Source organism: Giraffa tippelskirchi, chromosome 1, assembly GCF_054371585.1.
Source record: "Giraffa tippelskirchi isolate mGirTip1 chromosome 1, T2T-mGirTip1v1.2.pri, whole genome shotgun sequence".
NCBI classification, from domain to species: Eukaryota; Metazoa; Chordata; class Mammalia; order Artiodactyla; family Giraffidae; genus Giraffa; species Giraffa tippelskirchi.
Genome location: NC_137275.1, coordinates 88,165,087 through 88,183,998, shown reverse-complemented (window position 1 = coordinate 88,183,998; position 18,912 = coordinate 88,165,087). Strand labels below are relative to the sequence as shown.

General features: G+C 36.8%; 1 protein-coding gene across 1 annotated transcript in view; it reads left to right on the top strand.

Annotated features, from left to right (window-relative positions):
- CENPE (centromere protein E) overlaps positions 1–18,112 on the top strand; it is a 73,375-nt gene extending 55,263 nt beyond the window's left edge. Inside the window, exons 41-49 of the mRNA XM_081516867.1 lie at positions 1,595–1,792; positions 2,449–2,652; positions 4,814–5,029; positions 7,554–7,739; positions 9,874–9,986; positions 12,080–12,177; positions 14,223–14,406; positions 16,040–16,326; positions 17,746–18,112. Coding sequence (XP_081372993.1) covers positions 1,595–1,792; positions 2,449–2,652; positions 4,814–5,029; positions 7,554–7,739; positions 9,874–9,986; positions 12,080–12,177; positions 14,223–14,406; positions 16,040–16,326; positions 17,746–17,840 — 1,581 coding nt within the window. The 3' untranslated portion in view covers positions 17,841–18,112. The remainder of the gene's footprint in view (positions 1–1,594; positions 1,793–2,448; positions 2,653–4,813; positions 5,030–7,553; positions 7,740–9,873; positions 9,987–12,079; positions 12,178–14,222; positions 14,407–16,039; positions 16,327–17,745) is intronic.
- Positions 18,113–18,912: the final 800 nt, after the last annotated feature.

Below are 18,912 nucleotides of genomic sequence, written 5' to 3'. Positions count from 1 at the left end.
AACAGATAATAAGCATTGTTATAGAAGTATATTTAGATTGTATCACATACCAGATAAAAAGTTAGAGAAGGTAAGACTGTAGTGGAAGACAGACTTAAGTGATAAAGCTTGGAGTTCATTTTGTAGATGAGGCAGAGCCATTGGATTGTTATTTTAAGGTGCTGGCAGTGGCATGATCACGTTATTATTTTAGATACTTCCCTATAGACAAAGAAGAAATGAGTTTGTGGCCAGAAACAATTGCACTGGGTCCAGATAAGCTGTAACAAGTGACACTACTACTAGGGAAGGATTCTTGAGGATGAAGGGGACAAACCTGTGACAGCTTTAGATAGTAGTCCATGTGATTGATGGTCGAGGTAAGGAAGAGAAGTTTAAAATGAAAATCAAGATTCATGCTTAGCCAGGTTTGTAGACAGTGTTACCATTAACAAATAAAGAGGGGAAAGAGATTAGGTGTTCGGTTTGAGATGTTTTGAGGTAGAAATACCTGTGACAGAATGTTTAAGAAGAGAGGCCAAATAAGCATTCAGTTTAAAGTCTGAGGCTTGTCAGGACTAAAGATAAAGATTTGGGATTCATATAGGTGATTGATTGCACAACATCTGTTGAGTAACATCACCCGGAAGTCATAGTAAAGGAATAAGAGATTGGAGATACAATAAGCACTTCAGAAGGGATAATTCTTCAAGAGACAGTAGCAGAAAAGAGCAGCTCGTGGGCTCAAGGTTAGAAAAAGTCAAAGTGACGGAAGAGAACCAAGCAAAAGTGCCATCACTGAAGTCAGTGAAAGAGTATATGTCAAAGATGAAGTGGTCAGGAAGGCAGATGTGTCAGCCAGCATAAGGACTAAAGAGATCCCCCCAATTTCTTGATAATAGAGCTCACTGGTGACCTCTGTCAGACTGGTTTTAGTTGAGTGGTTAAGGGAGAGGCCAAATTACAAGAGATTAAGGAATGGTGGAAGTTAGGGAAAGTGGGGAACTGGTATCTGGCCTGCCTATTTGGTTAATTGCCCTGCAGGCCCTGATACTCTTCCACAAACCCTGGCAATCAGATACATAACTTACTAAAGAGATCCATGCAGCATATGGTATTCAAATTATTATCACCTTAAAGCCAGACATCTAAATACGCTTGACAAGTAAGTCTTGAGACATGTCATACCCATTTTTGTTACCCGGTCAAGGTAGGCAGAAGATGTTGAAAATGATCTCAGATATCTAGCTGGGAAGCCTGGGTGGTTGATGATATAATTAACCAAAAAGAAGATAATAGACATAGATGGGTTTCTAGGGAAAGGAATCATGTACATTTTAAGCCTACTGAAATTGAGATGATTGTAGGACATCTATGAAGTGTATTGCAGGAGGAAGTTAGAAATACAGAACTAGAGAGAGGCCTGGAAGTTATCCTCCCAAGTTGCTGAGAAGAGAAAATTGAGACTAGAGTGGCTCTTTCCTCATTCCTCACTTAACCAGGGAACATAGACAAAGGAGAGATGCCCTCCTGCCTCACAGTCTCAGGGGTTTGCAACTGCGTCTAAACATGCTACAAGTTTCATTTTCCAATTTGTTTTATGTTTCTCTGCAAGTATGTGCTCAGCTATGTTGCCAGGACAAAGGAAGAGCAACATGAATCCATCAATAAATTTGAAATGGCTTTTATTGATGAAGTGGAAAAGCAAAATGAACTGCTAATGGAAATACAGCACCTTCAACAAGATTATGATATACCATCCAGAGAATCAAGGGACCTCAAATTGAACCAGAGCATGGATCTACACATCGAAGTATAATTTGTTTAAAATGGGTTTAACTAGATGTCAAGCCTTTTATCAAGTCGAAAAGTACCTTTGCATATATTTAGAGTCATTTTTACTTACCAAAAATTAAAAATCAGTTGCGGAATGACAGCTGGCCAGGAGTAAAAAGTGCCAAGTAATAGTGTAGCATCCTTTCAGAACCCCAAAGATACAGAAAATAGACGTAATATCATCAAGTGGGAATTCAAAGAACCCTAGAATAAGTTTCCAAATGCCTTCTAAAACTTCCTAGATATGTGACTGGTAGTCAGAAACATTTTCATTACAACAACTCCACATGAAGTGTCCTGCTCAGCAGTATGAGGCCAGCATCCAATTTCCAATACCCTGTGCAGCCTGTTATGTGCACAGAAAGCAACATCCAGAGGCAGTTCGTATATTGTGATAATTAGTCATAGATTTATAGTTTTGAGGGGCTTTAATTTGAGCAGAATTTGTAGACTTGCCTTTGTTACATAGGTTATACTGCCAAAATTTTATTATCAATAACTAAAGTTTTAAATTAAAATTATATTTACTTAAAATATTGAGGATAAAGTTCAGTAAGGTGTTTTTCCCTTTTTATGATATTTAGATTAAAACTTTTTCTAACGTTCAAGTGATTCAATGCTTATTTTTCACAGAAAATTCTCAAGGATTTTTCAGAAAGTGATTTCCATAGCATAAAGACTGAATTTCAGCAAGTACTAAGTAATAGAAAAGAAATGACTCAGTTTTTGGAAGAGTGGTCGAATGCTCATTTTGATATAGAAAAGCTTAAAAATGTCATCCAGGAGGAAAATGATAGTATTTGTCAAGTGAATAACTTCTATCATAAGAAAATAACGGTAAGTGCCTCATTTGTTTAAAAAAATCTAAGAACAACTTAATTTTAAGTATTTTCTTAAAATCTATTTGCATGTGCTTCGTGAAAAAAGTTGACTGTAAAACATCTTCTGCCTTTAATGTATTCTGCTTCCTTAGGATAATTAAAGATGTATTTATACTTGTAAAGAAGATAAAATCTTGCTGTGTAGCAATCAATTTTTTACACACAAAATCCTCTTGGCATTTTCCTCTTTCTATTCTCACTTTGGGCTGCTTCTGTAGGAACTGAGCCTTTTTTCCAAGCAGCCTCTGACAATGTGAGCCATGAGCCTGTTTCAGGGCTACAGGCAACAGCTAGAGGAAAGCCCTGGGCAAGCCTAGTCAGCTGCTTCATTAGTAAGGCCTCACATGCTTTTCCTCTCAGCAGGGTCACTGTCACATGCCCAGATCCTTCAGCTTTGATGTTCACATTGTGGTTTGTAATCATTGTTCCAAAGGTGACCAGCCCTAGGGAACAGATTCGTAAGAACCGACATCGCTTTCCGTCAGTTTATTGTTTCACCTTTTACTGATCAGAATATTCATTCTACTTTCTGAAGTGATCCCTATCTCATGCACCTAGAAAAATATGCAGTAATCAGAAGATTGCTTGTTACTGCATGTAATCGGTGGAGAAGGCAACCCACTCCAATATTCTTGCCTGGGAAATCCCATGGGGAGAGGAGCCGGGTGGCCTACAGTCCATGGGGTCATAAGAGTCGGACACAACTTAGTGACTAAACCACCATAAGTCATTGGAGCAGAGGGACCTGGATTAATATTACAGCGTTTAATATTAGTATTATATGTCGATGTTTGGGTGGTTATTTCCAGATAAAGACTTTAACTTCATCTGAAAACAATACTTTAATCATATTGAAATATAGATAATGTTTCTAAAAAAAATAATTGCCTGTGACTGGATTGTTCATCCATTTGTTAAATACTCCAAGCTAGCAAAATAGTAAATGAACTATTTCAAAAAAAAAAAAAATAGTTCACAGTCAATGGAGAAACACATAGCCAGTGTTTAGATACAATAATCTCCACATAATTAAGTGTTGTTCTTGTAATGTTGAAGGCCCAGTTGTGATCAGAAAGTAGGAATTCCTACAACAAGGTCCTACTGTTCTGCACAGGGAACTGTACCCAATACCTTGTAATAACCCGTAAGGGAAAAGGATCTGAAGAAAAAATAAGATAGGTATGTGTGTATGTATAACTGAATCACTTTTCTCTACACCTGATACTAACACAGCATTGTAAATCAGTTACACTTCAATGAAAAAAAGAAAGTAAGGACTCTTGCAATGAGAATCAGCATGGATATGTGGCTTCTTCCAGCATCCTGAAAGAAGAAGCTTGTGATTCTATATAGTGTGAAGTGCTAGTTTAGAGGCATGGAGCATCCAGGATGCTGGCAGGAACACAACTAATTTAGGATCTAACTCCGACAAATTTGCCATAAAGTCACCAAGAAATTTATAGGTAAGACAAATAATGCATCCATGATGACAGCAAAAAGTACATCCCTTAGAAATTAGGAAGTAAAAGGATGATATGAGTAATTTCAGCGCTAGTTAGGCTTTGATGTAAAAGAAGATATTGGTTGATCATTATTCCCTGCATAGAAATACAAGGTTTTCAGATTAATTACCAAGTGTCAGTGAATAATTTTCCCTATAAACACTGAGGTTTAGAATGAAAATAGCTTGTTGTTAAGTTAACTGGGTATGCCCTGCTATTAGATGTCAGTTAATGTTTATGTATGATGTGGTTTATGTCATAACATACATAATAACTTTAACCTGCATAATTCTTCACATTCTTCTTTGTATGTTAGTCGGGATCCAATAAAATGAGATTGTCATCTTGCAAAGCAGTACCGGTGCTCTTCAGCCCTTATTCTTTTATTCTTATCACCAACATCCAATGTCATTTGAAATTTCAGGAACTGATTTGAACCACAAAGAATGTTCACATTCTTTTAAAGTTCTATCCTGGAGTGTGCTGAATAATAGATGTCAGCATATGCCTTGTCCTAGAACTCTAGTATTTTCATAGTGTTTTCCTTTTTTTTTTTTTTTTTTTATGTAATTCATTTCATTTTAGGGCTATAATGGTGTTTTTACAATCCAATAGGCTATAATGAATGAATTAACAGAGTTTGAAGAAAGAAATGCTACCATAGCCAAAGAATGGGAACATGATCTGAAATCAGTGAAAGAAAACAATGAAAAACTATTTAAAAACTACCAAACTTTGAAGCTCTCCCTGACCTCTGGTGCTCTTGTTAATCCTACTGCACAAGACAGGAATCTTCATGTCACAACAAGAGCTACACAGCAAGTCACAGAGGTGTGTACTTTCTTAGGGTTTTCAATTTGCAGCTTCATCAAAGTCTTAAAATGCCTTTAACATCTTATATGACAGTTATATATAACATGTCTTACATAGCATTTCAGAGCAAAATTATAGTATTGAATGTGTTAAGGAACGTGGGCTATCTTGGCATATGTGTGATGGGCTTGTTTTTTTAAATAGAGTTCTATTGTGGCTATCATTCAGCTAATTAAACAGCTAGGTGTTATATAAGATCTTCCTTTGGATTATTGTGGCTATCATTCAGCTAATTAAACAGCTAGGTGTTACATAAGATCTTCCTTTGGATTATGAAGCAGAAGTAACTCATAGCTTAATTTGATTACTAGATGCATACACCACTGAAAGTATCATTACCATACAGTGTATGTTTCCTAAATCATGTGACTTTCTGTTAAACTATAATCTATGTCTTTATACAAAACTAGTTTAGGGGGAAAGAGCAATTTAGGGTTTCTCTAATTATCATCAGTGTCTTTCATATTGGTTAATATTATAATCAAAATAAAAATGGAAGAGGCTAAAAATAGATTTTGTAAGCAGATTAACCTGTGCACAAGAATCAGTATGTTACTTGAATAATTCAATTACTTTACCCTTACTGGGACTCTGTAAAGCAAACATGGCATTTTATTTTATTATCACACAAAATGACTTAGTGGGGAACCCAAGAGTAAATTATAACTGATCATTTTTACTGAAATAAACACTCATAATAAAACAAAAGCCACTAGTTTAATAAATACCAGCGGAAACCAGAAGGTCACTAGTATACAGTAGATTGATGTATTGATTACTACAGACCTCAGTCAGCTGGCAGAAATTTGAAACCCATCTAACAAAGCAGTAAGATGAAGAAGCAGTGACCCAGGACATGCCTTACAGATAAGAAATCATATGCTATTAGTTTGGAAATTATGCCAAACTAGAGTAGTTTGGTAATGATATAGGAATAAATAAGTAGAATAGTTTGGTTGCTGCTGCAGAAATAAGTAAATAGAGCATTGGAACAGAACAAAGTTCAGTACACTCAGGAAAGTTTGAGAATTTGTATATGATGATGGTTAACAATCAACTCCGGAGAAGGCAATGGCAACCCGTAAGAGTACCCGTAAGAGTACTCCAGTACTCTTGCCTGGAAAATCCCATAGACAGACAAGCTTGGTAGGCTGCAGTCCGTGGGGTCGCTAAGAGTTGGACACGACTGAGCGACTTCATTTTCACTTTTTCACTTTCATGCATTGGAGAAGGAAATGGCAACCCACTCCAGTGTTCTTGCCTGGAGAATCCCAGGGACGGGAGAGCCTGGTGGGCTGCCGTCTGTGGGGTGGCACAGAGTCAGACACGACTGAAGCGACTTAGCAGCAGCAACAGCAACAATCAACTCAGTGAGGAAAAAACAATTTACTTAATATTTGATTCAGAACAACCAGCTTGACATCTGGAGAAAAAATATCTGGATTTCCACCTCACTCAAACAAAAATAAATTCTGGGTAGGCCAAAAAGAAATGTATTTTCTGAGAAAACCTGCATGTATATGTATGTGAATAATCTTATAAATATGAACAAATTCAGATATTTAAATTCTAGTATTTTTAGTACCTGGAAAAAAACTAGAAATCACCTAAATGTTCATTAGTGGATGATCTCCATGAAATAGAATGTATGTATCCATGAAAACAAATATGAGAGAGCTACATAGATAGCATCATCGACTCAATGGACAGTAATCTGAGCAAATTCCTGGAGAAAGGAATGGCAACCCACTCCAGTATTCTTTCCATGGAGTGAATTCCATGGACAGAGGAGTCTGGCTGGTTACGCCCATGGGGTTACAAAGAATTGACCATGACTTAGCTAATGAACAACAACAGTGTGCATTGATAATGGAAAGATATGGAAAATATATTGTCAAGTTTTTTTTTAATGCAGAACTATTTATTTAGTATGTTCCTTATTATTTAGTATGTTCCTTACTGTTTTTATGAATTGAATATTCATATATGCTTAGATACACATAGAAAACTTCCAAAAGGATACACCTGGAAGAGTCAAGTCATTAACTTAGGGTCAGCTAGGGTACTGAGGTGGGGAAAGTTACTCTTCATCAATTGTTCCATATGCTTTTATTTTTCAAGTTCAAAACTAAGTAATAAAAGTAAAGGAAAAGACATATTACTTTAAAGAGCTAATTATCAGCTCTTAAGTTGTGTTCATTTAAAATGTAGGTGCCTATTTAAAATGCTTGGTACCATGCTAACTAGTAAATGAACACTAAACCTTATAATGTAAAATCTGGGTATTTTTTTAACTCAGAAAGCATCAGCTTATAATTTTTTTTTAAAAAAAGTGTAAATTGGCATTTGGCTTCTCCTTCTCTTTTATCCTGTGTTAATGCAGTCTGTGAAAATGAATACCTGTATATGATTATCTTTGTCTTAAACTTATATACTGTGACTGTCTTTATGGCAGACCTTAAACGTGTACTTTTTCTAATAGAAAATTCAAGCACTGGAAACATCACTCCGTGAAGCTAAAGAAAGTGCTATGCATAAGGAGGGCAAGATTATGAAGATGCAGAAAGAGCTTGAGATGACTAATGATGTAATAGCAGAACTTCAACGGCAAGTTAATGAATCAAATGAATGCCTTGAAAAAACAAAAGAAATGATCCAAGTACTTCAGGTAATTTAACAATCTCATTTTACAAATAAAGGAGTGTTGTTGTTGTTGTTGTTTTCTTTTACTGTTGAATTTGGCAGATGATTTGGGACTCAGCTTTTACTTCAACTTTGTATTATCTATGCATATATGAAGTTCAGGACTCAAAACTTTTAAAAAGCAAGTAACAACTTAGAAATGAAGTGTAGGAATATATTTTCTTCCAAAGTGATTTTTATCTTCCTAAAAAAATTGTTTTTAAGAGACATATAAATATTATTCTTTATAGTTTAAAGTATATTTTTTTTATTTTTCAAAAAAAAAGCTTCAGATCCAAGTAATATTCTTTATCAGATAAGTACATTTTAAAATTCTCTTTTCTTCTACTTAATCCCTTGTTATTGAGTCCCACCTGCTAGCCTGTTGGCTGACTCTGACCTGTTTTTATAAAGAACAGTAGTATAAATGTTTTTGACCATGAATGCCATTACACCGTTTATACCCTCATTCATTCTATCTTTACCACTCCCTTTTGTTTTAGCCCAGCCACTTCTCATACTTCTTTTACTTGAGTCCAGCCCTAATAGGTATTTGTGTTATTTCTGCTCCAATGTCTCTTCATTGTAGTTAAAATTGGGAACTAGTCAAGAATGTCTGTTCTTTCCATTATTTAATATTGTTCTAAAAATTCAGGCTCACTCAATGAGACATGAACAGAGAGGCAAAAGAAAATAATCTGTTTTGTTTTTTTGACAATTGTTGGTATAGCTAAAAACCAAGAAAATTCACTGTGAAGCTTTAGAATTTTGAGACTAATATTTTAATATTTCAAATAATTTAATGACCACATTTTTATTCATTCAACAAATATTTGTTGGGTACCTGCTATGTGTTAGTCATTGTTCTAGATGCCACATGTACAGCAAGGGGATAAAAATGTTTCTCCCTTCCTTCAAGGAGTTTACGTTATCATTCAGGAAGTGAGAGAAAAAATGAAATATATATGTGTGTGTCAAGTAGTGAAAAATGCAATGGAAAAAAATTAAGCCAGACGAGGTACAGGGATACTGAATAAAAGTGGGAGTGTAAGGGAAAGAGATGTGATTTTATAAAGGGTTACTGAGGAGGGCCACACCTTTAGGGTGACGTGAAGTGATGGGGTGAGCAGTGTGGTAGAAGGGCCTTCTAGGCAAAGGAAGTAACAAACACAAAGATCTCAACACAGAAACAGAAAGTTTAGACATGTTTAGGAAACCACAAGAAAGCCAGTGTCTCCTGGACAGAATGAGCAAGAAGATAGAGGTGGGAAAGGAGGTGAAAAATAGCGGAGAGCCAAATCATAAAGGGTCTTGCAGGTTCCTCTGGTTTTTATTCTGGGTGAGATGGGAAATCATCAGAGGATTTTGGCTAAAGGATATCATGGTCTTAGTTAATTTTTAAACAGTTGTCCTTTGAAGAGAGAATCCAGGAGAGTGTATTAATGTGACATGCTAGCTGCTATAAAAAAGGGAACCAAAAATGCAATGGCTCAAATAAGATGGAAGGTTATTTCTCTGGCTCATGTAAAAGCCTGAGTTGCAAGTTGGTGGATGGACCATCTTTGACTATAAAATATCCTCAGCAGGGAACCCCCTGGTGGTCCAGTGATTAAGACTCTGTGCTTCCACTGCAAGGGGGTGTGAGTTCGATCCCTGGTTGGGGAACTAAGATCCCACATGCCATGTAGTGCAGCCAAAAATAAACAAAAAAATTAAAAAATCCTCAACAATGCTGAGTAATACTTTGTGCCTTAAATTTGATTCCAGTTTGATATTTACATTGTTGTACTGACATCTTTTTCTTTCATTTTCCTGATTAACCTTTCTCTATCCATTTCATTGTTTTCCACCTCTGTTTCATTTGTTTAGGTAGATTGTTTTAAATTGGGAAAAAAACTTGTTGAAAGAAACAAAAATCATATGTTGTCTAAATACATATTTGCTTCCAATTACTTTACCTCAAATATCTATCTGTTATTCATTTCAGGGTTAAAATTTGTGCCTCCCCTGCTTTTCATATTTTAAAAGATTGCTGTTTCAAATTGTTTTCTACCAGATCAAGGCAGCTCTTCAGAATTTCTCTAAAATTATTGTATTTTTGTGTTCTCTAAAAAATTTAGGACAAAGCTGCTTTAGGAGCTAAACCTTATAAAGAAGAAATTGAAGATCTCAAAATGAAGCTGGTGAGAGTAGACCTAGAGAAGATGAAAAATGCGAAGGAGTTTGAAAAAGAGTATGTCTTTGCCTTAATTGAATGTGCTTTTGAAAGCTTAAATTTCCTTTAACTATATAAATTTCTTTGCATTAGTTAAGTTTTTAAAATATAAGAAAATATTATTATTTGCTTTTCTAAAAATAAATACAACTCCTCACAGATTTTAAATTTATTAAATTCTCACGTCATACTTAAAGGTTTTTAAATAAGCACAATCCTGGTTGCTAACACTATGTCTTTTTCGGGGGGGTGGAGGTGCTTTTTGCTCATTATATATGCTGCTGCTGCTGCTGCTAAGTCGCTTCAGTCGTGTCCGACTCTTTGCGACCCTATAGATGGCAGCCCACCAGGCTCCGCCGTCCCTAGGATTCTCCAGGCAAGAATACTGGAGTGGGTTGCCATTTCCTTCTCCAGTGCATGAAAGGGAAAAGTTAAAGTGAAGTCGCTCAGTCGTGTCCGACTCTTAGCGACCCCATGGACTATAGCCTACCAGGCTCCTCCGTCCATGGGATTTTCCAGGCATTATATATAAATAGCTTTAAAATACCCTTTTTGCATGAAAGTGAATCTTGAAAACCCTGTGGTGGGGAGCTCCCTGGCAGCCCAGTAGTTAGGACTTGGTGCTTTCAGTGCCATGGCCCCAGGGTCTGTCCCTGGCCCAGGAAGTAAGATTCAGCAAGCCACGACATGTGGCCAAAAAAAAGACCTGCGGGTTCCAGTTTGCTAAGGTTTCTGTTGGCTTTTATTTATTTTATTTATTCTTTCTGTCATGTTTTTGTGGAAAAGTTATATTTCCTTTTAAATTACAATACCGAATACCCAAGAGCATATTCTTTTTTACTGATTTATTTATATAGTACCACATACATGGGGCTTCCCTGGTGGCTCAGATGGTAAAAAAAATCTGCCTGCAATGCGGGAGACCTGGGTTCGATCCCTGGGTCACGAAGATCCCCTAGAGAAGGGAAGGCAACCCACTCCAGTATTCTTGCCTAGAGAATTCCATGAATAGAAGAGCCTGATGGGCTACAGTCAATGGGGGGATTGCAAAGAGTTGAACACAACGGAGCAACTAACACACACACACACACACACACACACCCTATATACATAATAGCATGCCTGAAGTTCTTTGTGATATAGAATAATGAAAAGACCATTAGACAGTGTCAGGGAAACTAAATTAGAAATATATTGCCTCTAATGAATATATCCCTTTAACAAGCTGTTTATCTCTCTGGGCCTCACATTCATAATCAATAAAAGGATTGGTTTATATTAAAGAATTTCTTATCCCTTCTGGCTCTTAACATTTTTTATTCTTCCTAGAAATCTTTAATAAATATTTAATGAAGATGTATAATTTTGCCAAATACGTAGCACTCCAGATCTTCATTCTTTCTAACCAGCCTTCCAGTGATAAAAAGTGAAACTGTTAAGATCTTCATCATAAAAAGCAATTTTACTTACAGAATAGAATCAGCAGATACTGTCCGCCTCTAAAAAAGGCAGAGTATCTTATAATTTATCACTGCTGATGAATGCTTAAGCAAACAGTTCATAAAATGTCTCTACCAGGGAACAATGAGCAGAATTTGACCTTTGATTATAACACCCTGGACCAGAGCTGCAGCTAGGGTTTGCTTTCCTGACTTTAGAACGGAAGCTGCTTTTTGCTTTTATGCTCTGGTGATTGTTATACCTTCTTGGTATTTCTTGGACCTCATGGTAGCAGTCCAGTTACTTGTTTTATGGTGCCTCCAGGTATAATTTTACTCAATATAACTTTAATAGCTATTGAGCTTCCAGAAATTTAAATAGAAATTGATTTCTCAATGTTAAAAAAAAAATCATTCCTGCAACCAGACAAAATACTTTCAATTTGATGATACTATAGCTGTGAGGTGCATGATCCAGGAAGGTATCATGAGGGGTTACCTACTACTACCTATAAACATTATGTTGATATGATGTGTCTTGCTAGAAAATTCTTGACAGCAGTTGTGTTTATTCCTTCATTAAAAATCTGTTTCTGGAAAAAAAATAAAAATAAAAAAAAATAAATAAAAATCTGTTTCTGGGTTTTTACATATTTCTGTTGCTCTTAATAGAATTGCTTCAACAAAAGCCACTGTAGAATATCAAAAAGAAGTTATAAGGCTATTGAGAGAAAATCTTAGAAGAAATCAACAGGCCCAAGATACGTCAGGTAAGTGGAAAATGCTGATACGTCCCAATCTTACCATTTTACTTCAGTACACTTAAACATTTTGAAGACTACTATTATAGATAATGACAATCAAGAATAAACCTAAGTTAATCACTGATTAAGAAAAAAACTGTTTTTCAGATGAATTCATTGGGCTTATATTTATCCTGTGACATCTCCTTAGTTTCCTATAATCTTGACTGTTTCTCCATTATAGATTCTTAGAAAATAGGAAATTTGCTTTTGCATTATCAAATCTTTACATATTAGTGAAGATATCTTCAGTACTATAAAAAAATGACTTAACTATCAGGGTAGAAGTACACTTCCCAATAAAAATACAAGCACATATCTTAGTAAATTGTAACCATATGCACAGTAAAAATATCTGTTCACAGTTAAAATAAACATTATCCAACTTGTTCTTACTGGCAGACTCCAATTTATCATAGGAACAATCTTCAAGTGCAGTGATCAAATTCTGCCTATATATCTCTCAAACTATACCTTTTTCTGTATTTCTGTTCCTTGTGTTTCATTTATAAAGAGAAAACACTGACCAGTACTTAGATCAGCTTTGTAGAATAGGACAAGCATTGAACTCAGTCAAGGACAGGTCTCTGAATTGACTGCCCTCGTTTAATGCTGTGTGAAACCCTTAGGACAGCACTGACTTAGCTTATGTATGTAATTGTTTTAAGGATCACACTAAAAGTTGTATATGCAAGCACACTGAAAATTCTGAAGGTGTAGCAAATGTAGGATGATATTTGTGTGTATTACTGTCCACTCATTTAAAAAAAAATCAGAGTACGCTTCCCTGGTGATCTGGTGGTTGAAGAATCCACCTTGCAATGCAGGGAATGCAGGTTCAATCCCTGGTCAGGGAACTAAGAACCCACATGCCGCAGAACTACTAAGTCCATGTGCCGTAACTAGAGAGTCCACGTGCCATAACTAGAGAGTCCGTGTGCCACAACAAAAGAACCCATGTGCCTCAGCTAAGACCTGACAGCCAAGTAAGTAAATAAATAATAAAAAAAAAAGAATCAGAGATAGTGTTAAGGTGATCACAGCTCCAACCTGAAAAACTTCAAGAGACAAAAATAAAACATAATTCCTTGTTGTTACCGGAGGATCAGTATAAGTACTCTTGATTTGTGACTTTCATGTTGTCCCTGATTTCAGAATCATTCAAAAGGAAATGGACATCGAGTATCTTCCCCACACACACCTTTACCCTTCTTTAAGAACTTGCCAGTGACCCAGTGGATTTTTCTATGTCAGAAAGCACCTCACAGTTTCATTCAGTTTTATCTAAAATGTACAAAGCAGTTCCTTACATTACTTTTACACACATAGTATAGAATCCTTAATAATGTATGCTTTAATATCAACTCAGGTTTATTTAGTGAACAAGTATGTATTGAGTACTAGTAGTTCACTGAAAGTCGGTGGACCCCACACACACACACTGTAGGAAGAAGTCTGCCAGGCGATTCCACTGATAGTAGAAGACAGACGAGTGAGGGACAGCTCTGTCTGGGGAGGATCATTACTACTGCAGCCATGGAAAACAATACTAACAGGATTCTGGTAGTGGAATTGATAGGTAGAAAGAAGCAGGAGGATTCTAGAGCTATTTAAAATTGATGACCAAATAGACATGTGAGGTAAGGGAGAAGGAAGCCAGGGTTGACTTCCAGATAGATGGTAGTCGAGGTATTTTTATTTTTATGACTTATTTCCCTTTGTTATGTTTTTTACTCTTGCCTGGAAAATCCCATGGACAGAGGAGCCTGGTAGACTGCAGTCCATGGGGTCGCTAAGAGTCGGACACGACTGAGCGACTTCACTTTCACTTTTCCCTTTCAATCACTGGAGAAGGAAATGGCAACCCACTCCAGTATTCTTGCCTGGAGAATCCCGGGGACAGCAGAGCCTGGTGGGCGGCCGTCTATGGGGTTGCACAGAGTCGGACACGACTGAAGCGGCTTAGCAGTAGCATTAAAATTATCACCTGTCTGTGCTTTCGCATCCCACAGTGGTATCAGAACATAGTGATACTCAGCCTTCAAATAAACCCTTAACCTGTGGAGGTGGCAGTGGCATTGTACAAAGCACGAAAGCTCTTATTCTGAAAAGTGAATATATACGGCTAGAAAAGGAAGTTTCTAAGTTAAAGCAGCAAAATGAACAGCTCATGAAGCAAAAGAATGAACTGTCAAGGTAAGATCGCCTTATATGATACAGAAATTATACTTATGTCTGTTACATGTTGGGGAGAATGGTGTAAACACATAAGTTTTGTCTTTTAGTTTGTTTTTTTTGGAGGGGGGTACTTTTTCCCAACTAAATATTTTTTTGCTTTTGCAATCCTTCACACATATGGAGAAAGTAACTTTTAAAATTCATATGTCTTTTCTAAAAGGAATAGGAATACAGCAGCACCATTCCATATGTTTGCCATCTAACAACTGACCTTTGTTTAACTAAGCCAAGAACCAGGAAGTAAAAAAAGATCTTTGAAGGGGCAGCTCATATAAACCACAAGTCCATATACCCAAGTTAGTGAGCCCCCTACTCAAGGAAGAGCCCCCTACTCAAGGAAGAGCCCCTTAAGTCCCTTACTGTAGCTGCTTAGTTTTACTTGTAAACATTTCTAATAAATTTAATTATTTGGCTTCTACCAAAGAATAGAATCTTGTACTAACCTCTACCAGTGATACACTAGAGGAAGAATAGGCATTAAACTAATAAGTCCACAAATAACTAATTCTTTATAGTGAGTGCTGTCAAGCAAACAGCAACATCAAAAAGTAGGACGTTATGAAAGAGTATATAACAGAAAGATCAACTCTTGGTGTGAGGAGGGGTGTTGATCAAGAGATTAATCTTTAAGATTCAATGTGAAAACTGAATAGAAGTTAGGCCAGATGAAAGGAGAGGCAGGTAAGCTCTCTAGGCTGAGGGAATGGCATGTGCACATGCTGTGAGTCAGAAAGAGTGACCTGCTGGTGGAACTGAAAGACATCCAGTGTGGCAAGGGCAGAGAGACGGAGACAGTGAGGTGCAAGATGAAATACCAGAGGTAACTGGCCCGGATAGCACAGGCCCCCAGAGGTCACTGGGAGGACGTTTGGAGGGGATCCTAAATGTAATGGAAGGATTGCCTCCACTGGAGGAGACCCTGGCCTTCCGAGAGCAGACACCATCTCAGTATAGGAGGCCCCAGCTTAGGAATCTGTTTACTGTTGCCCAAGCAAAAGGTAGTTTTGGCGTGGACTGGAATGGTGCCAATGCAGATAAAAATAAGGAGATGAATTTGAGAAATAAGTATGAGGAAGAAGGGGCCCTAGGGTTGTTGCCCAGGTTTCTCTCTGGAGGAACCAGAGCAATGCTGGTAGCATTTCCTCTATGAAGCAATAATATAATGAATCCAGAAAAGCACCACGAATTATTTCTCTTAAAATAACAGATACATTAGAGTCATCTACCCCAGAGACTAATTTATCAAATTATGGCACAAAATACACTAGATCATATTATCGATTCATTTAAAAATCTGCTATCATTTCTTTTCAAACCTCCATGATTATGGAGATATACTACAATTACTCAGTTTATACTGACCTCATTTCATTTTCTAAACTGTGGAAACAGTCCAAACAGGAAGCATTAGGTTGAAACTAGAATGTAAATATGATTAAATGGTAAATTTTATGTTATGTATATTTTAACACACACCACAATTTAAAAACATTTTTTTTAACTTAAGTATGAATATGTTGCAGGAATTGCAGTCTTGTGGTCTCCTTTTGTCTCCTCCTACTCCCCCTCGCCCACCACCACCACATTTAAGCAATTATCCTCATCTTTCCAGTGAGATCAAGACATGGAAGGAGAGAACTCTTAAAAGAGAGGTTCACAAAGAAGTAACTTGTGAGAATTCTCCAAAGTCTCCTAAAGTGACTGGGACACCCTCTAAAAAGAGGCACCATATGTCTTCTCAATGCAAGGAACGGAATGTCCAAGATCCTGTGCCAAAGGAGTCACCTAAATCTTGGTTTTTTGATAACCGATCAAAGTCTTTGCCAGTACCTCCTCCAATTCACTATTTTGATAACTCAGGCTTAGGCCTTTGTCCAGGTACGTAAATATACTGGTTACTCAGAAATGGGGGGATAACAGTTGGAACTTCTCTTTACCACATGACCCCACAGGGCAAGTATCGACAGGAAAGGATGGAGTTGACCAAGCTCACAGGGCAGAGACTTCGTTGCTTTCTGGGAGGACAAAGTTGGATCAAGTCAGCACCTTGACAGTGCTCTTAGGGAGATAGTAGGGAACAAAGCAATTTGGAAAAAAAACTGAAACTATTCAGCTCTTTGAATAGTATTTAACAAACACTTAAGGACCTTCCACTAGTTAGCACTTCCATAGAGCTTTTGGTGTATACACACACACATACACATACCATTTTAGAAGAGTCTTTGGAAAAACTGATACATTTTATAATTACCTTTTGATTTTATCTGACAGTGCCAAAGGCACAAGCATAATGTGAACTAATCCAACTGCAAATAAAAATACTTAAGTCTTTTTATCAATACGTGGATCTTTCTGGTACGATTTTTAAGTGAAATAAAAGGCTGCTGCTGCTAAGTCGCTTCAGTCGTGTCCGACTCTGCGCAACCCCAGAGACGGCAACCCAACAGGCTCCACCGTCCCTGGGATTCTCCAGGCAAGAACACTGGAGTGGGTTGCCATTTCCTTCTCCAATGCATGAAAGTGAAAAGTGAAAGTGAAGTCGCTCAGTCGTCTCCGACTCCTAGCGACCCCATGGACTGCAGCCTACCAGGCTCCTCCATCCATGGGATTTTCCAGGCAAGAGTACTGGAGTGGGGTGCCATTGCCTTCTCAATAAAAGGCTGAGGGGATACATAAATCAAAAATTCACCAAGGACATACTCCTTGAGTTAGTATTAATAAAATATCCATCCAAAAAATTAATGTCAGTTTTTAATTTTAATTATAAAAGGAAATTTTCATTATCTCAAGATCAGCTATCCTAGATATATGCATATATAATTTTAAAACAATTATTACTTATAAATAAATAGATGCAGTTAAAATGCTTTTTAAAGCTTCAAAGAAAGCTTTCCAACGATGGCTAAGTATTCTCTAAAATACACAGTATTTGTATAGCACACTAGTTTTTTCCCTAAAAATAGGACAAAAGAAAATCAAACTCAGCTAATCTGTTTGATTCACTTTGCTTCTCAGATTGATGGATTCCAACTAAAAATTTACGACTTCTAGGTTTTATGTACTATATGGTTTTTCTAACCATTCATTTTATGAGAAAATGGGGAATAAACATCTTCAACTCTGATAAAGTAAAGTATACCTTTTTAACAAGGAAATTAGTGACCGTGTGGAAGTGCCATGTTTTATTCTTCATATGTCTCTACTGTCACAACATCCTTTCCACTTTAGTTGTATTTGGGTTTTGTCTATGTTTTCACTAAGATTACTTTTGTTGTTGATATTTTTTTTCCACCTCAGAAGAACAAACTGCTGAAGTGGAGCCCGAGGATCCCCAGCCAGGTCCTTGGCAGATGTCCTCAGGAAAAGATATGCCAGAGTGCAAGACTCAGTAGACTCCACTCTGCCACTTTTCTGGCGGCCCAGCATTCCGTGTTTGGAAGTGTCTACGTTTATGTCTTTATGTGTCTATGCCTGGCAGTCATGGCACAATCCAACTTCAGTTTCCACTTTGCCACTAGAATTGGAAGATGAAGGAATGGGATGCATTCCCATAATCTAGAATGGTGATAGCAATATACCTTCTTCTTAAATGTGGTAATCCTTTAGAAGTTGAAAACTTTTATTTATTTATATATTTCATAAAGAATAAAGTTATTGAAGGAAATTTCCAATCTTTCCATGTATACATAAAATGTATATATTTTTATTACTATAAAATTATCCACATATGACTTAGAGAATTCAAAGCATAATTCATAAGTAAAGTATCATTTGATTAACAAAATTACAGACTCCTCTTTTAGTGCCTTGAACATTCAGTAAATGTTTGATTAGTTGTTCCAGATCACAGCACCATGTAATTTAACTGATGGTTTCTTGGTGGGATACTCAGGGTATATCTTGCCCTCCTCTCTTCTTCTGTGTTGACTTCCAGAATTTTGCTGTAAAAATACACACGTGCATTCCATATGTAGGCTGTTAAGGGATAGCAAGTGATACAACCTCTGCACTTTCTAGTTTTAATCTTCTTTTTGCTGTAATAGCTATGGGAGTTATTTCTCACTTTCCAGTTACAACCCACCCCACTCCTTATGCAAGCACTTTAAATTGGTTTGTTATTAGACTTTGTAGTCAGTTGCACTTCATTAGCAACTGGAAAAAAAACACATCAATTTATTGTGCCCTTTAATTTTAGACATGAGGAAACAGCGCCAGAGTTTCTCTCAAGGTAAAGTTTTCTAAACCTGAGGTGCCCACAGATACATAAGGCATCTGGACTTCATGCAGTCTGTAAAACCTCTGAAGTTCAATATTAACTTTTGTATGTGGATCCATTTTTCTAGGATACTAAGGTCCATACTTTCTTTTGTCATATCTCCAGAGGGGTCTCTGACCTATAAGAGGTTGTTATGAACTATGGTTTTAGAGCGTATCTGATACTTTATATCACATGATTTTGAAAAA